Source organism: Momordica charantia (genome assembly GCF_013281855.1).
Source record: "Momordica charantia cultivar OHB3-1 chromosome 11 unlocalized genomic scaffold, Mcharantia_2.0 BLBB01000011.1, whole genome shotgun sequence".
In the NCBI taxonomy this organism is placed as follows: domain Eukaryota; kingdom Viridiplantae; phylum Streptophyta; class Magnoliopsida; order Cucurbitales; family Cucurbitaceae; genus Momordica; species Momordica charantia.
Window position 1 is genome coordinate 10,696,512 of NW_028275159.1, and position 25,598 is coordinate 10,722,109.

Below are 25,598 nucleotides of genomic sequence, written 5' to 3' on the forward strand. Positions count from 1 at the left end.
AATCAAAATTTCAACCACAAATGCAAATCATAAACAAAAACGCCGATTTCGAGCCCTACAAGTACCGAAAATACTAAATAGGCTGCCATGGAAGGAATGAATTGACGAATAACGAAAAAAATCGCAAATATAAGTAAACAAAAACTTATTTTCTTGCCATAAAAGGGACGCAAATACGAAATAAAATGTTCTAACCTCGAAGTTTCGGATATGGGAAGCGATTCAGAGCACGATATTGACTAGTAAAGAGTGAAACAGAGGAAATTGAGGGAGCGTAAATCGAATGGGCGAAAATGAAAACGAAAACGGAAGAACAGAAAAGAAGATGGAATGAGAGATGCGAACAGTTTGAATTTGAATTGAGGGGTATAATGGTCATTAAATTAACGACCGTGGTACTCTTTTTTATGGCCGTGGTCAAGCAAACAATTTAAACACGGTTCAACCTAGCCTATTAGTTGTCTTTCATGAACACCACGACCGTGGTACTATTTTTCACGGCCGTGGTCAAGCATTCATTTTAACCACGGTCCAACCTAGCCCATTAGTTGTCTTTCATGAACACCACGGCCGAGATCCTATAGTTCACGGCCGTGGTGAAGCAAAAAATTCGTGTTACTCTTCTACTAACCAAGGTCAAACTAACAATAACCACGGTTGAACTTGCCCATTAATTTCTTTTCGTGTTAATTCGTTTGCGACTTCACTTGCATTCCAGATTGAGGCTAAAATAGTAATTTAATCCTTCAATATTCTATTCAAAATATTAAATTGGGTCAGTTGAGTCAAATTTTTTAATTGAGGTCAGTTGAGCAAACAACAAACTTTTTTAGGTTATCTATGTCAATTTTCCAACCTTTCTTCCTCCTCAACAAGATCTATACATGCTCGTTTTTTTTAACCCTTCCAGCCATATCTATTAAACAAAGTGAAATGTAGAATACTGTGCGTATCTATTTTTTTATACAAAGAAACGTTGTATTAAAAAGAAACAAGTCCACTAAGGGTTACATCAGAAGAATGGTGACCATACATCACCATCACAATACATAACTAAAACAATTGTCTGAAATTGCCTATAAATTAGGAATATGAATAAATTTTAGTCTACTAAACACACATTCTCCAAAGTCACAACATCGTCAACCTCATTCAATGAGGTTGAGAGAGACTCCTCATTAATCTTGTCAATTATATGACATTCTATTCACAATTAGGGGGGAAATAATTGCCTTCAAAGTTGTCTTATTCTCCACCATGACGGTAAGGAAGCATTAGGAAAATTCCTCAAATCACATTGGTCACAGATTTCAATACAATTAAGACTAATATCTTCCCCAGATTCCAAAATGGTGTTCGAGCCGATAGCTGCCGCACCTCCACCGTCGCCCACCTTTTGCTTCGTATTCCTTGCCGTTATACCATGGAAGTTCTCTGGACCTTGATGCAATGAAGATGAAAAGTCATCCCAAGAGAACGCGGGCAAGTGTCCTATCTAATTCTATGCATGATAACTCTTCAAAACACTTAGATGATGAGTTATTAACCAACACTATCAACATCCAACGAGGAGATCCTCGACACCTAACCATCGTCTACCATCACAGAAACCAGTGGGGAAGAAGAATCCTCCCTAGAAAAACCCTTCACAACAGCAAGAGAGGTCCCTGTTATATTTTAATCAATGTTACTTATTGAGAAAAAAACACGAAAGAAATGGAACAAATCAGAAAGGACCACCTCTAAAAAAATCAGGATTGAAAGAAAACATACACCCTTAACATAGAGTAGAAGAAGGGGAGGGGAGCAGGCCGCTAGCCACCCTTCCTCCTCTCCACTTTTTGCTCTAACTCTTTCGAAAATACTCATTCTTAACGGCAAGGAGAGAAAACCGATAATTTGAAATGAAAATGCATTGGTTTTTTTAGATGAAGCTTTAACTGCAATTAATTTAGGTTGAGTGCTCTGCATGCCACATTGTAAAGATATTGTAGACACCGTAGTTGATTCAACTTAATTTTTATTAAATATAATAAAGAAAAAAGAGAAAAATAATAAGAAATATTTATGGTTTATCAGAAATTTGATTTTAAAAGAGTGTCAAGGACAAATGCTTGACTAATAAATCTCAGCAGATCACAAATTGCCACATAATAATTGACATGTCATTAAATTGAGACTAATTATAATTTGACAAATGTCTTTAAATTAAATTAAAAGATATTAAAAATTCAATAAATCTCAGATTAGCAAAAGATTTAAGTTAGCAAATGTCCATCTTATGATCCCAAATCTAAATAAAGCCCATGAAATATCCTATAAATAAAGAACACGTCACAGGTCCGCCGATCAAGATTAAAATATCAATACAAATTAAGTTCATGGATCAAATTTCTCCTCATGTGAACAAAAATTTAAAATAAGATTTTAGAATCCAATTTTAAATTGACGATTAAAATCAAATTTTGAAATAAAAATTACAAAATCGAATTTTGATTATTCCTAAACCCATTTAATTTTGATGTACAAATTTTGAATTGGATTTACTAAGTAGTGGAAGATTCTTCTTTGACTCCATAGATAACTGTAGACAACTTATTTGGTCCGACTCGATTTGATTTACTATTATTATTATTATTTTCACTATTATTATTATTTTAGTTAGTTTTTAATTATCTCTGTTAGGATAAAATTTTATTTATAAATTAAAAAGTTAGATTTTATTTAAAGGATTTATAAGAAAATAAAAAGAGGTTTCATTTGGATTTTGTTTTAAATAAAGATTTTGTATTTTTTTTAAATAAAGGGTTTTTTTTTTAACTATATCGCCATCCTAGTAAAAACCCTCTTCTTCCTCCTCGTTCTTACTGTTACGTTGAGTGCGTATTTAAGGGAGGACAACAAACACATAGGAGGACGAAACGTATAGAGAGTAGAGTATTGTTTATTATGTGCAAGTGTACACTATCGTTATAGCAAGTAATAAAAAGTTCGAATCCACATAGAAATGTTGCCTACACACCCTAACAATGTTTCAAGAAAGCTAAAATATAAAAGCAAACAATTCTTAGGCAACTCAAAATGAACAGAATGTCACAAAAACTAACGAATTACTCTGCATACTGACTACTACGATCTACACCACAGTCAGGTTCGATTAACTTCTAATAAATTGGTAATTAATGAGTAAGATTGATTACTTCATTTTAACAAGGTAAGGGGGAAGGTTTAGGTGTGTCTTTTCCTTGGTTGCCTAAACAATACTGTAGCATTAACAATGTGAGTACTGGCCAAACAGACGTGGATCATTTCCAGGCATCCCAAATTTCTGCTGCTAGGGTTTATCGACAAACTTACACAGCAAATAAAAAACAGTTTATAGCCATGCTAGGTGAGCCCTATTCATAAGGGCTCACTCTCTAACACAAGTAGAATCTAGCACAAGCTGAAGTTTATCACTCTTTTCCAAGAGTTAACAAAGAGATATTCCAACCATGGTGATCAAACATGTTGAAAATAAGATTAAGCACAACAACAACTTAAAACCCATTCATCATTAATATCAACAACACAGTATTTAGCTCCAGAAAAAATTCACAACCCTTCCCCTTACAAATAGGCTTAGCTACGCACAGTCATGGGGAAAATACAAAAGAAACAAAAATAAATGAAGTGATACAAAGAGAAAGTGGGTGCAATAGTGAAACAAAGAAGCTGTAAGGTTCAGCTCCTTGTGGTCTTCTCTCTCTTCCTCTGCTCTAGCTCAGCTTCGAAACTCCACCTTCTGTTTGTCTTTCTCGAACTGGTTTCTTGGGAGAATGTTTTTGAAGTGAGGGATGATTGATGTAAAAGTATGCTTGGAGGCTTCCTTTAATGATACTTTTATACCCCTTTTGTTTTTAGGGCAACAAATAGCATTCGTGTGCCCCCAACTCTCTCTTCCATGTGATTCTGTGGTCTTTTTATAGCTCTATCACTGTCACTGCCAGTCTGCTTTTCTGTACTTTTTCTGATTGTGATTCTGTAACATAGTTGGTGCTGCAACAAAGAACCCAAAATTAGAATTTATCACAAAATTTGCAAAGCTAAGAAGAATGACAAATATTAATTCATTTCTGCCATCACTAAGTTCATAATGGGTGATCTTGTGGCTATCCTTAGCTAAGATATATTGAATTTCAAGTCCAAATAACTCTCTTTTGGAGAGTTATCAAACCCCGAGACTTAAACTACTTGTCCCCAAGCAATACTAGTGGTTTTTGCATTTTTCAAGCCATATCTTGCTCACTAGACATGCCAACTGCTTCTAACTACTACCTAAGATTCATCACTGTGGTAAGTATTTTTCAACCTGCTCAAACTTTACTGTCAGAAAGGACACAACTAACTCTTGCACTAAGGCTAATGCACCTTATTTTGCAGAAGACCCCTTCAGTCCACCCTCACCCTTAGTGTCCTCTAAAATCTCCTTAGCCTCCTATCTAAAACTGGCCCCCCTACTCTAGACTACTGCCTTGATACTGGCCTCCTAAGATAGCTATGGACTACTAGCCATTTCGGACCCTGCAGCTCTTTGCAATGATGATTTTTTTTTAACTTATAGAACTAAATTACAGGGCCCAAAATTTATCATAGCTTTACAGGTAAATGCATTTCAATGGAGATTACAAGAATGAATGATGCCATCAAATGAAAGTCCCTCACCCCTTAACTTAAAGTGAAGCATTGTCCTCAATGCTTGGTAAATGACGTCGAATAACTAAGGACAAGGCTCCCCCAAACTTAAATTGAAGATATGATAGAATAAGTTGATGCATTGATTACTGCCTATCTGTTTTGTTCTAAAGGGGCGAAATTCTTGTAGGTTGTTGCTAAGGTCAATAGCTTGCTGGCAAGTTAGGAAGGGAAAACACAGCCCTTGAAATTCTTCTGAGAAAGATTTCTAGGCCCAACTAGGGGATACTAGCAGAGTGAAACTATCATGTGCTATTTTAGAATGCATTAGAAAAAGGGTAAGACCTGCCAATTCCTTCCTAACTACAGCAAGAGCAGGCTTCCTATTGATTTCCACAGACCAGTCATCTTAGGCAAAAGTGAAAACAAATTGGCACGCAAAGCTCACTCGACCTACATTAACATTCTTCACACTCTGCTTGTATGGAGTTGCACAAAAGAAACTACACAGCTACGCACAAAATTAAACTAAACAAACTATTAACTTCCTAACTACCTAAAACATGTAAACTGTAAGCTACTCAGATAAAAAATTGGAACGTAAATTGCAGAAAATTAAACAGATTCTGAGTAGGGGAAAGTCAACTCCCCTTGTTATCCTTCTTCTTCATCAATGGCGCCGCCTGCGGGCTGAGATGCGCCAACATCTTCTTCTTCGACAGACTTCTCCTCGGGAAACTGCGAGAAGTTCCTCATAAGCGCCTTTCGGATTACCAACTCTTACCTTTTCCTCACCTCCACATTCAGCTGGATTGACAATGTTACTGCAATCAGATGTAACATGATTTGAGACTCCACTATCTATGTACCAATTTGGATCGATCACTGTCTTAGGAGTTGAAACAAATGGATTAGTATTTTGTGTTGCAACCAGGGCATGAATGGTCTTACCTTGAAGGTTACCACCATTCTGTGTAAAGACCTTTTGAAGGTTGGAGCTATTGCCTTTGTTCTGATTATGATTGGGTCCTCCTGAGAATTGTTTATCAAATCTATGCCAACACACAAAGGCAGAATGACCAGATTTTCCATCTGACAAATTTGGCGGTTGTTACCATTATTGTTCCATTTTCCCCTGCCTTGATTTCAGCCTCCTCCATCCTTCTGATTGTTGTTAAATTGTTGCCTCTGACTTCTATTTGAAATTTTGCTATTAGTCATGTTTATTGCAGCAGTATGGTGGAATGCCACTGTGTTCTTTTGAGAGTTCTGGAATTCTAATCTTTTTTCAAATACGAGAATTTCAGCTTGCATTCCAGCCCAAGATATCCTAAATCGCCCTGGAATCGTAGCAACTACCAGATTATATTCCTCATCTAATCCAAGTAACACTTGGGAAATTAGCGATCGGGTAGTACTAGACTGCCCGCTTGTCCCAAATTATCTGCATGAGACTTCATAATATGCAAATAATCTATCATTTTTCATGAATCGTTAAGAGTTTTAGCGTAGGTAGTCTTCTCCTGCTCGTGATTGTATTTTGAATAATTCTTGGATAACTGTCCATAAGTCTCTAGCATTTTTACATCCCATTTACTTGTGTTGCCACTTCAGTAGTCATTGAATTATACATAACCATTCGAGAAGAAGTTGATCAACAACTACCCATGACTTATACGAAGGATTTACCATCGCTGCTACTGTAGTTTCTGAGCTTGAGGCTACTGTCGTATCAGCTGGGACTGTTGTAGAGTTAGATGCTTCTCCTGTTGCTGTTGCAGCAGTGTTAACCACAAATTGCACAAATTTTGGTGGGCATGGTGTTTTTCCAGAAAGATGCCCTTCCAATTTGTAGCTTCTAAGGATATGAAATGTTAAATTTCTCCATAATAGATAGTTCCCTCGATCGAGCTTGATTGAAGTCATTTGATTCAAGAGCTGATTAAGCGGTGGGCTACTGAAGGTTGGGTTCGCAGATGTCACCATAACATTGCTCGAGAATGAGGCGTTGGCATTTGTGGCTCTAATACCAAAATACGATTCAAGAAAAATAGGGATTGCAGATTTGTTTCTTGTTATTTCAAATGAGCAAACAACGCTTTGTATTTTAACTGGAAATAAAGAATATAAAAAACGGTAACAAACTGTACACTTGTCAAGGAGATTTTGCAAAATATTTCCTTTGAGATTTTGTTGGAGAAGACTCTAGAATGGTCGTGAGGTGTCACTTCTTCTAGAATGTTTATCATTGAAACAGGGTGTTTCATTAGTATCCTTAACAATGGTCACAGGAAACCCATGTCCCAATTTCTCCCAAATTTTCTTGGAAGAACAATTCAAATATGAATACCATTTTTGTCATTCTTCAGTTTTCTTTTGCTTCGTCCAGTACAATCAGATTTTGTTTTCCCCTCAGTTGCAGGCGGAGAGCGTGGAGGAGGCCTGCGAGTATTTGGGCGGCAATAAAATTTGTATCTTCTCGAGAGAAATTAGGATTCTATTCATCAGAGCGATTTTGGTGGAAACCCAATTTTTGGGGAGAAATTTTGATTTCACTTCTGGGATTTGGAGAAAGGCTTTGGAAATCGTTGATTTCCCCATCCCTCTGACTCCAACGATTTCGATGGCCTTGAAGCTCGCCGTCACCGTCATCGTTGCCGTTGTCGCAGTGTGTTTTCCCCAGCATTTTCAGCAGAATTAGGAGTTCGTTTTCGACGCCATGCATGGCGAATGTTTCAACGATTTCTGAAACCCATTTTAAGATTGTGGTTGCAGGTTTGGCGGCGGTGGGATGGATCTTGAAATTCATGGCTCCGGGGGGTTCAGGTGGATTAAATGGCAGATGAGCGGTAGTGTATGCCACCTCATCTCGCCGACAAAATTTGCCGACGAAGATGGAGGGAAGACCGAGAAAGAAGGAAAAATAGGGATATACTACCTCAGCCACCACATATATATATTAAATTAATATTTTTTGCAAAGCAAGCACAATGGAATCACCCACTTTAACCGCCGCGTCAAATGAGTTCGTGGACCATTTAGAACCATTTTCTAAAGTTAGGGATTAAAGTGTCAGTTTTTAAAACCATTTTCTAAAATTAGGGATTAAAGTGTCAATTTTTAAAAGACCAAATAAAAACCTATCTTCAAACTCATGGACTAAGATTTTTCACGATAGAAACTAAATTGTTACAAATTTTTAGACTACAAGAACTAAATCGTTATAGAATAAAGTTCGAGGACTAAATTCTTACTTTAATAAAATACGGAGACTAAATCATTACAAATTAAAGTTTATGGACTAAATCATTACTTTAATGAAAATACAATAACCAAATATATTTTTCAACAAAGTATCAATTATAACCGTTAAATAAAGAATAAAATTTCAAAATATTTTGAATTAAAAAAATATAAAATATTAAAATAACCAAATTTATAATTTATTAAAGAAAATATAATTTACCATATAAATTTCTCTATATAAAAAGTATAAATTATTAATTTAAATAAACACTAAAGTTTTAAAATATTTTTAATTTGAAAAATATAAAATTTTTTGTTTAAAAAATATAATAACTTTAAATAAGGTTGTAATTCCGTAATTAAAAATTACAATAATCTACATGTATTTGGATTGCAATTATTTTTTATTAATTTAAATAATTTTATACGAAAATGCTTTTGGAGAAAAAAGTTTTATCATATTATCAACACTACAATCTTGAATCTTGATTTTGAATACAACTACAACGTGATATGAAAAATATAAATTTTTTTTATAGAAAATATAGTATTTTAAATAAAGAATAAATTAGAAAAATATTTTAAATTAGAAAAACATAAAATATTAAAATAATCAAATTTATAATTTATTAAAGAAAATATAATTTATCATAATAGATTTCTTTATATAAAAGTATAAATTATTAGTTTAAATAAATAGTAAAGTTTTAAAATATTTTTAATTTGAAAAATAGAAAATTTTTTATTTAAGAAAGTATAATAGCTTTAAATAAGGTTGCAATTCTGTCCTTAAAAATTAAAATAATTTATTTAATAGCTTTAAATAATCTATCTCCACAAATTAAGAAAATATAAGTTGCAATTAATAAACTAAAGCGAGCATAACTCAACGACCGTAATTGGCATATATCTCCAACCAATAGGTTTTGAGTTCAAATCTTCTTCCCAATATATTGTACTAAAAAAAAGTTACAATTAACGAACATAGCTCAACAGTAATTAACATATGGTTCCAACTATGAGGTTGTGAGTTCGATCCCCATCCCCACATGTTGTACTAATCATTTGCCATTTCGGATTAAGAAGATGTTTGAAACGTAAAGACCAAACGAATCTGTATCTTAAAACTTAGGGTCCAAAATACTTTGCTTAAGATCCCCTTAATTTCTAGTTCTACTTGGTTATCAATTTTTCAAACATTTGAACTAGGTTCCATTTGTTTATTCAAAGTTATTATAAAAGTTCTAAAGCACCTTTAAAGTATCTTACAAACAATTATTTCTTTTTCCTTTTTTTTTTTTTGAAAGATGTTTCTTTTTCCCTTAAAAGATATATATATGTATCTATGTCTGCACATGTTACACTTAAAAAAATAATCTCAAATGCACTTCTAATTTGGAGAACTACCTTTAATATAAAAGGAATGCTACCGAAACTTTAACTGTTAAAATATGTTCAGATTAACAAATTTGTATAACTTGAAGCTTTAACTGTTAAAGTATGCTCAGATTATCGAATTAGCTAATTTGTATAACTTTGCATTTAGATTAGACAGTTGCACACATAATAAACACTGCATTGAACTCAATAAATCAAAAGAAGCAATTCTTTTTCACTTTAATTCAAACCCAAACTTTCAAAGAATTCAATCAGAAGAAACTGGTATAAACCAGATAGCTCAATATTGTAAACTGCCCAGACTTGGGGCCTGAATGCTAAATTATTTTCTTCTTTTCCATATTCCAGAATGCATAGATCTAAAGTAAGAGTATTATATGTAGGAAAACTTATCTAATCATCAATCGAAGGCCGAGTCGAATTAGGCAGTCTCCGACCATGGACAAAGGAACTAAACAGATGCAACGCTCTTGCTGGCTGCGCATAAGGTACCATATGAGCGGCACCTCTTACTGTTGCAAATGTCAAAAGATTTCCGTACTCGATCGCCCAACCTCCGACCTGCCGATGTGCAACCATAGTTTTAGATGAAACCAAACTTCAGATTGATGGAACAATTAGAATGCAGGGAGTACCTGGCCTTTGTGAAACCAAGTTCCATATGGGACTGTAATCTTGAAATTCAGATCATGAGCAAGTTCACGGATGAGCGTTCGAGATCCCAACAAGGGGACGACAGAATCTTGATCTCCGCTATAAAGTTTATGAGACATGTCATGTTTGGAACAACTATGACAAACAAATCTACTTAAACAACTCTTGTTTCTTTTTTTCAAACACGAAAAGAAATTACCTGAAAACCAAAACCGGAATACGATTTTCGATTATCCTTTTCAGCAACGGAAGAATGTTGATGTTACCATCGGTATCGCTGTAATTTATTACTCTGTCAATCAAAGTTAACAAAATGTCAAGTTCCTGAAATGGGTTTTGCAATGAACATAAGCAGAACTCATGCCATTTATCAGAATGATCTCATTTCTTGCATCAAAATGATGGGTTTTACTTCAGTAAAAGCTAAACTGTTTTGGAGTATATTTGAAGTTCTTCAACATGTTAGATCGATATAACTTACGGACTGCACATTGACCAACTGTACGGTAATTTAGTTCGGTTAGCATGAAGCACTTTCTGAACCTCTGGAAGGTTGAAATAGAATTTTCTTTCCATGGTCATGCACACATCAACCCCCAAGCTTATCTTAGAAGCCTGCAAAAGATGAATGAAGACTTAAATTACGGCACCAGAAGTACTAAACTTGAATCAAATAGCAAATGAAGTTTACGAAGATGAAGAAGTCAATACCATTTTTCTCAATCGTAGCTCTTGCTCCACTATAGATGGATAGCACACGTCGAGGATGACATCGTAATTGTTTATGTAATTACCAACAATGTGGTTTGCTTTCGATATTGCTTCATTGCATGAATCTGTCACATTGTGAGGACTTGAAAAAGTATAATCATCAAAATCGCATTCGCTCATGATGGTGATACCGATCTCGTCTGATATCATTCCGTGCGACCAAAAGTACTCGTACGTTGCTGGAACATCTCTGTCAAGTCTCAATAGAGGGTTCCCGATCTAAAAATAGGAGCCCAAATTAATAAAAAAATCTTGGAAAGGACATTGAGTCATCAAATTAACTATTTCTTACAGCAACTCCTTTGATGTTGAACTTGAAACCACTGGATCTTGCATTGTGATCCAAAAGAGAAATAGCCAACTGTGGTATGTAATGCCCTGTGCAATTAAAAACCAATCTATCAACAACATTTTTTTTTCATGCTAGGCTAGGAAAGAGAAATTCCTAATCTGAATTTGATTTCATCTATGAACTATTATGATCTCTTGTAATACTGTGAAAGGACCACGAGAGTCTCCATTACTCGTTTTCTAGTCAAGAAAAAATCGCATTTGATAACAATGTCATTTTTAGTTTTATAAATTATATGCTTGTTTCTTCTCAGTTTCTTTGGTATGATTTCATAAGAACACATGAATTCTTAGCTAAATTTGAAAAAAAAAATTTTAAAAACTATTTTTTTAGGGGCCATTTGATAACTATTTCATTTCTAATTTTTTATTTTTAAAAATCTTAGCTAAATTTAAAAAAAAAAATTTTAAACTATTTTTTAGGGGCCATTTGATAACTATTTCATTTCTAATTTTCTAATTTTAAAAATTATGCTTGTTTTTTTTTACAGTTTCATGAGTAATTTTTTTGGTCACTTGAAAACATATTTACATTCTTACCTAAATTTCAAAAACAAAAATTATTTATTTATTTATTTTTTCAAAATTTAGCCTAGATTTTTAAAATACAACAAAACAAAGAACTTTCTAAGTTTAATTTTTTTTAAAAAATAACAGAAAGCGAAATAGTTATTAAACGAGGCATCAGTTTTCAAAACTTAGCTTAGATTTTGAAATAATTTTAAAAAGTAGATAACAAAACAAAAAACAAAGAAACACATAAACACATAGGTGCGGCAAATAGTGTTTATAATCTTGATTTTCAAACCCAAAAAATAAAAAACAAAGTGGTTATCAGACCAACTCCACGTTACAACATAAATCATCAAAAAAGATAACTTGATCCAGTTCATGTTTATCAAACCTGCATAACTTTCGCCTGTGAGATACAACGCTCTAGCTTTGAATGATGGAAACTTCTCATACCAGTTCATCATAAAAATATGCATATCCCTGGCTGCCAAAAACAGTTCAAATTAGATTAAATTGCAATCGTAGAAGGTCCTAGCAAGTTTTTCCAGTTTGGTTCACTAAATATAATTCCTCTCTTGCTCCCCTTCTTAAAATACTACGCACTGATACAGGGTGTGGCTACGGCCGTTTTATGGGAGAAAGAGATGCCTTAACTACTGATGCTCGGCCTTTTATCTTCTGCTCCCTAAGGAGACATTGGCTCGAGATTTTTAATAAGTCTTCGAAAATCTAGATTTATGTAACCTATATTTGGATTGTACTTATAATTTGTAACAGTTAGTTTGAAGTCTCATGACTCAACTTCTTAATCCAAGTTATACAAGCTTAGTCTGTGCGCTAAAACACCTTCTAATTCATGGCTAAATGCACTCGAAATCGAGAAAATATTGTTTCAGGCGATCTCCCTTACCAGCTGAGGCATCTCCACAGTCATAATCTGAACTAGTGTTTGAGTATGACCATCCCACTCCAGCAGGAGATTCAACAAATAGGAGATTCGAAGCTTCAAAAGTGTAAAAGAAAAATCAGTTGGTTCAGATCGAACTCTATCATTCAGACATAATGAACATAAAAATGCAACCTCCCTTACCTTTATTCCAAGACATGGGATTTTTTCGGAGGCCTCGACCGTCCCCTCTCGGATAAAAAGGACCCAACTCTGTAAAAGCTCCTCCTCCAACAGAAGAACATCCAGGACCTAAGCACAGAATAGTTCATATCTTTTTAATCAAAAAGTTTCTTCTTCAATCTCAACAATCCATCAACAATCAATAAGTACTCGCGAAGGAAGATACGTTCGTAAAGTAATAGACTAATGTAGTTCATAAACACATTTAGTCTCTAAGTAGTCTATCGATCAACATGTATAAGAAACCTCATTAAACCTTAACAAAAATTTACATGGTAGGAACTCAATTATTACAATTTTTAAATTAGAGAGACTAAATTGTTACATGCAAGTTCAGAAACGGAATTGTTTCTTCAGGGATTAAAAGCGTTTTTAAAGCATGAAATAAAGACAGTTCAAATGTTGGGATAGTTAGAAATGAGAAATCTAAAAGCAAAACCGAAACCAATAGTCCAAGCAAGAGCAAATGTACAGAACAAGTGAAGTTATTGGAGCAATTTAGCAACATAAACCATTTGGAAACTAATGAAACAGAGTTCAGATTCAAAATCTTGAGACCACAGAATGAATTTAACGAACCTCCATTGAGCCAAAGAGTGAGAGGTTTCTTCTCTGGCTGCTCCTCTGCTTCAACAAAGTAGTAGAACAAGCTCCTCCCATTCTTCACATCCACATCAACATACCCAGAATATTGCTTAAACCCAACTCGCGGCTGACCCGGCAGCCGCAGCACCAGATCCTCAATCGGATAGCCCTCAACTCCGCTGCCGCCGCCGCCGCCGCACAGTAACCACAAATAACTGAAGAAAATAAAAACCCCACCAGAACCCCATCGACCCATCTCGAAATTCCCCCTAAATTTAGCAAACCCTTCTACTCATTCAAGAGATTTCAAAAGAAATGGACGAACCCACTACGGAATTTACGATAATAATGACGACCCACAAACAAAGATGCTAACAACAATGCACTTCTTTAGCTTTTTGGAAAAACAAATTCTGTTTCAATGGGCACGTGAATCCCCTGCTCGCTTTAATGGAAAAGGGAGATTTTCAGGTTCACACAAGATCCTCATTTCTCCATATTTTCATTTTCTTTTTCTTCTTTCTTTTTGGGGGGAAATGGGTTTTCGTGTGGGAGACTTCAAAGACTGGAACAAGCTGAGGAAGAAGTGGGGATTTGGTGGCATACTGCAGTGTATGCACGCGGCTTTTTAAGATGGAGAAATGAGTGACGAATTTGAATGGTGGAGAGTGAGGAGCATTGGGAGTGGTGAAAACGAATAATGGGCAGAAATTATCCAATTCTACAGTGTGTTTTTTGTAAGAAGGAATCAGTCAAGAAAGTGAAAGCAAGAGCTTTTTGCGGATGTGGCCGCTAATTAAATGAATAATTAATGGATGGGACTGCTCTAATTAATCCAAATTTGCTATTAATTATCATCTTTACCTAGCTACCGGTTCAGGGTAGCATGAGGGAGTTCATGCTCTCTCTCTCTCTCTCCCTTTAGGTCATGTTGAATCATTGGAAACAAATTTTTTTCATTTTCTTTAATGATATTAAGGTCGTGGATTTATCTCAAACTTTATAATCCTGTTACTTGATTATTAGAAAATTTTCTTTGTTTTAAGATAAAAATTTCTAGTATTCATGTAGTATAGAAACTTCATACTACCTCGACTTAAAATGTGACACGTATAAAGTATTTTATTATTATAAAAGTATAAGTTTTTCTATATGAAGCCCACGTATATTAAGCAATGCTACTCTACCATATTTGAACTATACTAATTTAACCTTTGACATATTTATTTTCTTTTCTTAATATCATTATTATTTCACTTTTTTCTCACCCTTCAAACCAATAAAATTTATATTTAAACAATTTTATATCTTCTTTCTCTATTTTCATTTATATATTTCTAAAATAAGAAAGAAAGTTGATTTATTTTATTTTGATATTTTCATTTTGTTTGTAATTTTATTTTCATATAGTCAAATAATTATTTTCTATCATTTTATCAATATTATTATTAGATTTTATTTGTTATCTTTTATATTTGTAACTTTATTTTCAAATCAAAACAAAAACTTAAAAAATAAATACTAAGAAAGAAAGTTGGTTTATTTTATTTTGATATTTTAATTTTGTTTGTAATTTTATTTTCAAATAGTTAAATAATTATTTTCTATCATTTTATCAACATTATTATTAGATTTTATTTGTTATCTTTTATATTTGTAACTTTATTTTCAAATCAAAACAAAAACTTAAAAAATAGATACAACATATTTTATTTGTTACCCATTTTGATATCCAATTTTTTTTAATATACAAGTACAAATTTCGAATAATAAAACATTAAAAATTAATTTACATATATTAAAAAATATGTCACGAACTTATTTGAAAATTCCATTTTATTGAATTATATGCTCATAGTGATTGATTTGAAACAAAATTTTAAAGTTAAACCTCAACAATATTTTTACTCAATGACAAAAAAAAAGTCTATTTATAATCAAATCATCAAAATTCATAAAAATGATGAATTTAAAAAATGTAAAAAATTCAACATAATATACTTAGAGATTTACTTTTTTTTTTTATGTAGGATGAATACATCTAACTATTTGATGCATTGAAAAGAAAATGAAAAAAGATATAAAATGATTAGAATGGAATAAAAAAAGTAATAAATAACATGAAAAATAGATAGAAGTCATACATAATTTAAATAATAAATAATAAGTACAAATTGTTAAAGTTCAAACATTCTACCCAAGAAGGTATGAAAAAATTCAGTTTGATGAGAGAAAAATTCAAGAAACAAAAAAATGGAGAATGCGACGAGCAAGTAAAGATGTAAATAACAATAAAGAGGAAAATAAATTAAAAAAAATAAAAATAAATAAAAGAGAAAATGTAGTAACTTAGATACAGTAGAATAATTTTGCTTCTAAATACGTGGATCACACGTAAAAGAAACATATATTTCTTTTATTTTAATAATAATAAAGATACCTTACACGTGACACATTTGAAATAGAGGTAGTATAAAAGCTTTTCATACTAACGAGAGGTAGGGGTGTTCAAAAAACCCGACAACCCGATGAACCCAACCCAAACCGATCGGGTTGGGTTGGGTATCAGGTTCAATCTTTAAAAAATCGAGTCAACCCAACCCAGCTCGAATTTATGCATATACGTGTATTTTTTTTAATTATATATATATATATTCAATGTCAATCGTCTATTTAATTTTAATCCTAACCCTTCATTTAATGTTTTTATATTATCTTCTTCCATTTTGTATCTTAATCTCATCCGTCCATTTAATTTTAATCCTAACTTTTCGTCGTCGCGATAATTAAAAAAAAAAAAACACACACACACAACCTGACAACCCAACCCAACCATTGGGTTGACCACCTAATTCAAACCCGACGATTCATGGTCAACCCAAAAATTCGGGTTGGTCCCAAAACCTCTCCTAACCCGACCCAACCTAACTCGTGAATACCCTTAACCGGAGGACTAAAATTTTTCATTTCTCTACTACAATCTCATCACTCACTCATTCCTTATTCTGTAGCCCCACATATTTATTAAAATTAATTTTATCATTTCTCTCTCATCTATTAACGTAACCTATAAACTTCTTCAATTAATATTATTTTATATTTTTTATTTATTTTTTATTCATACTACTAATAATTTTTCTTGTAATTATATAATATTTTTATTATTTGGCATGATTTAATTATATTATAAATTTATATTTAATTTTCAATGTTTTAAATTTTACTCTGTTATTATTAATTAACATCAATAGATTTTTTAAAATAAAATTCATTATTAATAAATATTAAAATAATAAAATTTAATAATGTTTTATATTAAATGATGTTTGTTCATATAAAAAATATTTTAGTAATTCATTATTTCTTAATATTAAATAAATAATTATAATAAAATTCTTTTACTATCAATAATATAGTAATAAAATAAATTAACATTTATTATTATTATAATTAAAAAATATTAGCACAATTCATGTATTTATAGTTAATTAGAAAGAAGAAAAAGGTATACTAATAATTATTTTATATCTGATTTCGATTCTGTTTCCGGCAATGATTTCAGAAAATTTTTAGTAAACAACATTAGAAGAATGATATTTTGATTCATTATCATTCTGATTCCAGTAAACAGGACTTAAGTTTTCTCGTTTTAAAAAAATATTTGTTTCGTTTGCAATTTATTTTATATATTTTTCAACATTCTTAAGAACATACTTTAATCCTATCTCAAATTTTAAAAATAAAAACAAAAATTTTATGATCAAACTGGATCGAGCCATGTATTGTTGCTGCTGCTGCTTCTTCTCCAGCTACCAAACCCACCGGCAGTATGCAACACATATCCCTCTCCTTCGTGCATCTCCCAGTTTGATGCAGTTATTTTGGTTTCGATTCAGCTCTTAATCCGAGTTGATCCGATAAGTGAACACCCCTAATTTTGAAAATTGCTTTTATTTAGTTTTTAGAATTTAGCTTTAAATTTATTGAAAACATTTCAAAAAAGTAAATACCTGCTTAACTTTTTAAAAATAGAAAATTAAGCAAATATGTTTGGTCCAAGTGAATGTGAAAGTCTTGAAAAAAATATCTAAGAAGAGCTCAAGAAAGTGACACATTTGTGGTGCCACGGCAGACTTCGGGATAGTTGTGAGCAACTTGTAATTTTGAGATTTTAGATTGAAACAAAATATAGAGGTAAAAAAAATCTCTACTAGCATGTAATAATGTATATAAATATATAGTAGAATCTTTATTAGTCTATTTATTATTATTTTTTTAGTACATGAAGTGAGAATTCAAACTCACGAACTGTTAGCAATAGATAGAATCAGGTTAAAAACTATAATACATTATTTACAACAATAATTATTAAGACGAAAACGTTGAAAAATGATTGAAGTGTGACATAACACGCCTACAAAGCTAACCAAGTCAAAGCAATTATAAAATGGTTGGAGAAAGCAATACCACAGGTCACATAGTGGTGGTTACCTAACGTGCACTCTATACGATGCTATTGAGGCATTATTTGATCCATCTTTTCTTTGTAAATTTCAATACATGACACAGTAGTCAAATAAAGCATCGTAGATAAGATGCCTGTTACCATTTCAAAAGTTTGGTTCAATCTCCACAATACAATTGTTGAACTAAAAAAAAAAGATGATATGATCAAAAAGAGGGATGAAGATTATTTGCCTAGGTGTATAGTGTTCGAGTGGTAGTACAAAAGTATATGTAACATATCAACATAATCTATTGAAGGTACCATAATAACATAGTTTATGTGGTCAATCCGAACATGACTTAAGTGGATAAGACACAGATTACCATTCTTAAGATCGACTTCCACCCCCGAGAAGAAAAAAAAAAGCTAGAATGTCCTTTGGTATGGGCTTCTCATGTCCGTGACACGATCTATTGTGGATTGTGGTTATTTATTGATTGTATTAATGAACATCTTTCATTTTTATGAAGCATAAGGGTGCCAAAAAAAAGGGAAAAAGGCTTAAAAGAGGTAGAATTTTACAATTTAACTCTAATGAAGCAACCATCCTATTGTTAGAAAAACCAATCCAATCTTTCCATAATTTCACAATGACAATTGTATTAAGTTTTCATATTTTGCTTTTATTCCCCCTAAAAATTTTCATTTCTTTAAAAGATTTTATTCTTATTTATATATATCATAGATATCTTCTCGTTCAAATGTTCTCATTTCTAATACATATAGCAATAATATAGGTAGATTGTTGGTCAGGTATGATAGTAACTTTCACTAAGCTCGACATCACCTACTCGATTGACGATCAAGTACATCTTGGACTAATATTCGTGTGACACTGTTTTCACTATGCATTAAACCTATTGGGTATTTCATAATTATCAAGTTAATGAAATATTCTCCATTTTTCTCTATGTTTTTATGGTATAGAGCCTCCATTGAAAGTGCACTTAGATGAATTAGATTGGAAATTTTGATATTTGAATTCCCCCAAAGTTTGTAATTCGTGTAGAAATTTTAAGAAATTTGTTCCCCAAGAGGAACTGAATCCGCTAGGTACTTCACCTATTCGTGCGCTACAATATCAATTGGAGTATTGGGTATTGCGGAGAATTGGAGATTTGGGGTATTGGGTTTTGCAATTTGTTTGCCATTTGATGTTTGAATCCCCCAAATTGAATTGCTATTGAAATTTGAAATTGAAATTCTAATTTTGAGGTTGACAATTGGTATTTTCAGAAAATTTGCATGACTGAATAGTGTTGGATTTGGTATGTTTGGGGCGAATTGCATTGGATTGTTGATTAAGAAATAAAAGTTCTTAAATAGTTGAGTAGTTTCAAACATTCCTAGATTTATAGTCTCACACTATGTCCCCGCAATCTCAAAAGGAGATTGGGACAGGCCGCAGGTGGGATTTTACGTTTTGGATGAACTCGAAGTATCAAATGTTGTAGCTTCTAGCATAGACTTATCCTCATTTCACTTAAATCATTCATCTTCATCATTTTATTTATGGCATTCTCGTTTGGCTCATGTTTATGTCTCTAGTTTACATTTTTTTTTACATTTATGTTTTTTCAACATCTATAGGAGTTTTAGGATATTTAGACAACCATGATATTTCTTATTGTAGTGATTGCAAACTAACAAAGTTCTCCGCCGCACTTATTCCTAAAAGTACTTCATTTTCTATTGTTCCTTTTGATCTTGTGCGTTATGATGTTGAGGACCTTCCCCTGTACCCACTAAAGGGGTTCTTGTTATTATGTTTTATTTATTGATGATTACACTCGTTATACTTAGGTTTATCTTATGAAACATATATTTTATTATCTCAATGTTTTCAACAACTTTCGAGCTCCTCTGAAAACTCAACATTATACTGTCATAAAGTGTTTTTGTTGTAATTTAGGGAGTGAATACACTTCTCAAAGACTTTTCTTATATACTTGCTTTGATTGAACTTTACATCAAACCTCTTATACTGACACTCCTTAGCAAAATGACATTTCTAAGAGAAAACATCGTTATCTGGTTGAAACGGTCCGGTCATTCTTGTTGCCAGCCGATGTTCCTAGTGTGTTTTATGGAGAAGCAATTCTTACCGTTGCGCATGTGGTGAATAGAATTCCGACCTCGCATAATTTGAGTTTTTTTCATTTTGAAAAGTTGTATGGGCATGTGCCTGATTATTCCTTATTGCGTTTCTTTGATATATAATACTTGTTTTGTTTTTCGACTGCACGTTAAACACAATAAATTGTCTTCTCGATCAATCTTATGTGTCTTTGATAGGTTACAGTTTTGGTCAAAAGGGATATCGTTGTTTTGATCAAATTAGTAAATAATTGTACGCCTCTCGTCATGTTGTGTTTTTAGAGAATATTCCCTTTTCTCCATTCTTATTAGTCCCATCATTTGACACATTCAGATCTTATTCACATTGATACTTTTAATATTGACATTGAAGAAGCCGCTTCCACTTGGGATTCACATCCCATCAGAAGCTTCACTCACTGCACCTACTACCAATTGATAGCTCAATAGGATCTGATACTTCAGTTACCGAGATATCCACATCTCATTCTCCACTTCCTGTGGTCGCTCCATTATTTTCTGAGGTTATGGATGTTCCTCCACTTTGTTGGTCCACTTGTGTTCGTAAGTCTATTAAACTACAAGATTTTGCATACTTGTCATATCCTAGTTCTTTTGCTTCATTTGTTACTTTTATTCATCGTCTCTCTGAACCTTGTCTTTTAGAGAGGCAGTTGGTAATCCTTTTTGGCAGGATGCCATGATTGAAGAACTTACTGCTTTACATCAGACTCACACATGAGATTTTGTATACCGTTACCATCCGAAAAACGTACTATCGACTCTCATTGGATTTATAAGATTAAACTAAATCTGATGGATCTATTGAATGATACAAGGCTCGACTTGTTGCTAAAGGCTACTCCTAAGGGTATGACATGAATTATGAAGAAACATTTGCTCCTATTGCAAAAATGATGATGATCTGCACAATGATTGCAATGGCCTCTGTTCACTAATGGAAAATATATCAAGTAGTTGTAAAGAATGTCTTATTGAATGGTGACCTTCATGAAGAAGTTTATATGATTACTCATCCCATGTGTGGCTCACCAACCTAGTGAAGTTTGTAGGCTTCAAAAAGTACCTCGTGCTTAGTTTGAGAAATTCTCAACAGTTGTTACTTCTCTTGGTTTTATCTCTAGTCATCACGATTCCGCATTGTTTGTCAAATGTACAAGTGCAGGTCGTATTCTGCTGTCCTTGTATGTTGATGACATGATCTCACTTGTGATGATTGTGATGATATAGAATCTTTAAAGTCTGTGCTACTTTCTCGACATTGAGATCGCTTATGCATATTAGCCTAATAAGAAGTTAACAAGAAAAGTTAATGAACACTAGAATAGTTAAGCAAACAACAAGCCTGGCTGAGTGGCTCCCCTAAGAAAATCCAGATGTAAATTTCACAAAGAAACCAAAATATCCAAATTTATGACTATGACTCTGCTTGAAAAGTATCATATCGTTGAAATTTTGAAGAGAAACCACACTGACAAGTGTCTAGTGACAATTATAACCCATGATGATGTCGAAAAATACTTAAATTTTCTAGACTTTCGGCATTGAATAAGGCCCCACTCATATTTGTCACGTACCAAGAAAGTTGGGGATTTCCTGGATTAGTGTCGAAAATGGCTCGACATTGCAGATCTAAAGTTGGCATGGTTCGAGTTCGCAAATATGATGTTGGTAGGAAGTGGGTATCGCATATCTAGGCTTGTTCAAATATGGTTCACGGTCGAACTTCGACGTTTGAGACATGATGCCATTTAGGGGTGATTCTGTTGGATCGGTATGGCAACTCTAGAGGGGGGGAGGGGGTGAATAGTGTTTAATTAACAAAATATAAACTTTTTAATAAATGGGCCCAATTTAAACAAAAATAAAACACTTTTTGAGATATGCAATTTTAACAAAGTAAGATAAAATATATTCTAAGGCAAACAAGAGAAATTTAAAGCAAACAATAAAATTCTAAGATTAATTGCAAAAATAAATAAGAGAGAGGGTTAGAGAAATTTGACACCGGAAATTTTTATAGTGGTTCGGCACAACTGTCCTACTTCACTTCCCAAGCACCTCTTGGGTTGTAAATTGAAATTCTGACTCTTTCCACGGTAGGAGTCAAACCGGTACATTGCTCGAGCAAAGACGATCCTCTCCACGGTGAGGATCACACTGTTACAATGAGTTGAAGATTTTGAAACACACACTTACAAACTCTCAAATAAAGTAAATATACAAAATTGAGCTCACAAAAATTTCAATCCTCACAACAATAAAATTTCTCTCACAAATAAGATGGAAAGAAAAATTGAGAACTTGGAGAGATTTGCAAAATGAGAATTTTGAAGTTATAAAGGATTGAGAATAAGAGAATTGTCGTGTAATTTTGAATGAGAAGTTTAGTTTAAATAGAGGGAAGAAAATAGTTAAAAAAATCAAGTTTAAATTTGAACCATTAGATCTTAATCATTAAAAATGATGGGTTGAGATAATTTTGAAAAAAAAAATAAATTAAAAAAAATAAATATATAATAATGATAAAAAAAATATATATATATATAAAGATGTGACAAGTTTTTTGAATTATATATATATATATAAAATAATATATATATATGTGAGAAAACGGTAAAGTTTTCAATTTTTTTAACACTGACACAGCATTTAATGCGACAGTGACATAATTTTTTTTTAATTTTTAACAAAGTTACCGTTGGTAATTTTTTTTTTTTTTTTTTTAATCTTTTTCTTTTCTTTTTCAATATATATATATATATATATTAAAAAGAAGCTTGTCACTTGTCAGCTTACGAACTATCCACGTCATCTTTTCAGGTATTTTTCTTTCCAATTTGTTTCGATCGTAATTTCTCCGTTTGAGCTCCGATTTGGATGATGTAACAGTCGTTGGAATCGTTGTAGCGAGCTCTACACTATGTACACTTTAAAATACAAAAAATGCCAATAAATAAAATTAAGTTTGTTATCATCAAAACATTAATTAATTAATTAATTAAAATTAATTAATTTGAGATTAAGGCCAAAAAGCCATCAATCTCCCCCTTTTTGATGATGACAAACTTCCAAAGAAAAATACATAGACATCATAGTAAATCCAAAATATCATACTTAAAAACCATTCAAAGATTAATTTCTCCCCCTCAATTGATACATCCATGGATTAATAAACCAATAAATCATGAAACATTTTTAGAACAAATTTTTCTTAAACTTCTCCCCCTTTGGAATCATCAAAAAGAACAAAAAAAAAAAAAATAATTAATAAAATAAAAGCTCCCCCTAAAAATATGTACACAATTTTGCATAAATGCTCTCCTTATCAATATTCATTTAAAAAAAATAACAAATACAAAATCAAGATGCATCACAACGAATAATACCAAGCTCAAGCCTAATTTTGCAAAAGCATTCTTCATTTAAAGGCTTGGTAAAAATATCCGCTAATTGATTATTTGAGCTTACAAATTGAAGAGTAATATGACCGTTTTGCACATGCTCTCTTATAAAGTGATGGCTAATATCAATATGCGTAGTCCTAGAATGATGTATAGGATTTTTAGTCAAATTTATGGCACTTGTATTATCACAAAATATAGGCACATTTTCAAACTTTAATCTAAAATCACAAAGAGTTTGTTTCATCCAAAGAATTTGAGCACAACAACTAGCAACTGCAATATATTCCGCTTCGGTAGTTGATAAAGCAACTGAATTTTGCTTTTTACTAAACCAAGAAACTAAGGAACTACCAAGAAATTGGCAAGTCCCACTAGTACTCTTTCGGTCAAGTAAACTACCCGCAAAATCCGCATTGGAATATCCTACCAAATTAAATTCAACATTTCTAGGATACCACAAGCCTAAATCAATAGTTCCAAGCAAATATTTAAAAATTCTTTTAACGGCATGCACATGAGATTCTTTAGGACAAGATTGAAATCTAGCACAAACACATACACTAAACATAATATTGGGTCTACTAGCGGTTAAATAAAGTAAAGAGCCAATCATACCTCGATAAGTCTTTACATCCACACATTTACCTTTCTCATCCTTGTCAAGCTTAGTGGATATGCTCATAGGAGTTTTGGCAATTTTACCTTCATTGAATTTGAACATTTTGAGCAAATCCCTTGTGTATTTCTCTTGACTTATGAAGATACCATCCTTAAGTTGTTTGATTTGGAGTCCAAGCAAGAAACTAAGTTCTCCCATCATACTCATTTCAAACTCATAATGCATGCATTTAGAAAATTCTTCACACATAGAAGGATTAGTAGAACAAAAATAATATCATCCACATATATTTGCACTAGAAGCATATCATTTTCTTTAGACTTAATAAAGAGAGTAGTGTCAATTTTACCCATTTTAAAACCATTCTCAATAAGAAAATTACTAAGTCTATCATACCAAGCTTTTGGAGGTTGTTTTAAACCATAAAGAGCCTTTTTCAACTTAAAAACATGATTTGGAAAATCAAAACTTTCAAATCCTGGAAGTTGTTCCACATAAACTTCTTCCATAATATAACCACTAAAAAAGCACTTTTCACATCCATTTGGTACAAAATAAAATTCTTATAAGAAGCAAAAGCAAATAACATTCTAATGGCTTCTAATCTAGCAACGGGTGCAAAAGTTTCTTCATAATCTATTAATTCTTCTTGACAATAACCTTGAGCTACAAGTCTAGCTTTATTTCTAATGATATTTCCATTTTCATCCATTTTATTTCTAAAGACCAATTTAGTCCCAATAATAGAAGCATTAGAAGGCCTAGGGACTAATTCCCAAACTTTGTTTCTTTCAAATTGATTTAATTCTTCTTACATAGCTAAAATCCAAATTCATCACTTTCGGCATCTTTAAAACTTTTTGGTTCAATTTGAGAAACAAAAGCAATGTTATGAAACATATTAATGGAAGAATGAGTTTTCACACCTTGTTCGGGATCACCAAAAATTAAATCCTTAGGATGGGATGGAGCATACTTTCACTCCTTAGGCATGGATGAAAAACCGTCCACCTTATTTTCATTGATGCTCACTTCTTGCTTACTTGAAGCAATCTCTTTGCTTTTGTCACTAACAAGTAAATCTCCAAAATTTCTTTCTAAAGAATCACTACAAAAAGAATCATTAGAAACAACATTGCAAGATTCATCGAATACCACATGCATAGATTCCTCAACTATCAAAGTTCTTTTATTGAAAACTCTATAAGCTTTACTAGTAGAGGAATAACCAAGGAAAATACCAACATCCGTCTTAGAATCAAATTTTCCAAGCTTTTCTTTGTTATTCAAAATAAAGCATTTGCAACAAAAAACTTTGAAGTACCCAATATTTGGAATGTTGTTATGCCAAAGTTCATAAGGAGTTTTATCTAAAGAAGGTCTAATTAAAACTCTATTTAAAACATAACAAGTGGTATTAACGGCCTCCGCCCAAAAATAAGAAGGTAAACCATACTCATATAACATTGACCTAGCAAATTCTTGCAAAGTACGATTTTTCCTTTCAACCACACCATTTTGTTGAGGAGTTCTTGGAGTGGAGAAATTATGAGAAAATCCATTTTCTTCACAAAAATTTTCAAAAACATTACTATCAAATTCTCCTTCATGATCACTCCTAATTTT

At 32.6% G+C, this 25,598-nt stretch overlaps 1 protein-coding gene across 1 annotated transcript; it reads right to left on the reverse strand.

The window, feature by feature from the left end:
* Positions 1–9,512: 9,512 nt before the first annotated feature.
* On the reverse strand, positions 9,513–13,985 carry LOC111021720 (serine carboxypeptidase-like 42). The gene is made up of 10 exons (XM_022298756.2): positions 13,316–13,985; positions 12,698–12,805; positions 12,518–12,610; positions 11,999–12,091; positions 11,036–11,121; positions 10,684–10,962; positions 10,454–10,587; positions 10,172–10,264; positions 9,954–10,071; positions 9,513–9,879 (listed from the first exon to the last, which is right to left on the reverse strand). The coding sequence occupies exons 1-10, from the start codon at positions 13,575–13,577 to the stop codon at positions 9,712–9,714; spliced, it is 1,434 nt and encodes a 477-aa protein (XP_022154448.1). The 5' UTR covers positions 13,578–13,985; the 3' UTR covers positions 9,513–9,711.
* Between the last annotated feature and the right edge of the window lie 11,613 nt (positions 13,986–25,598).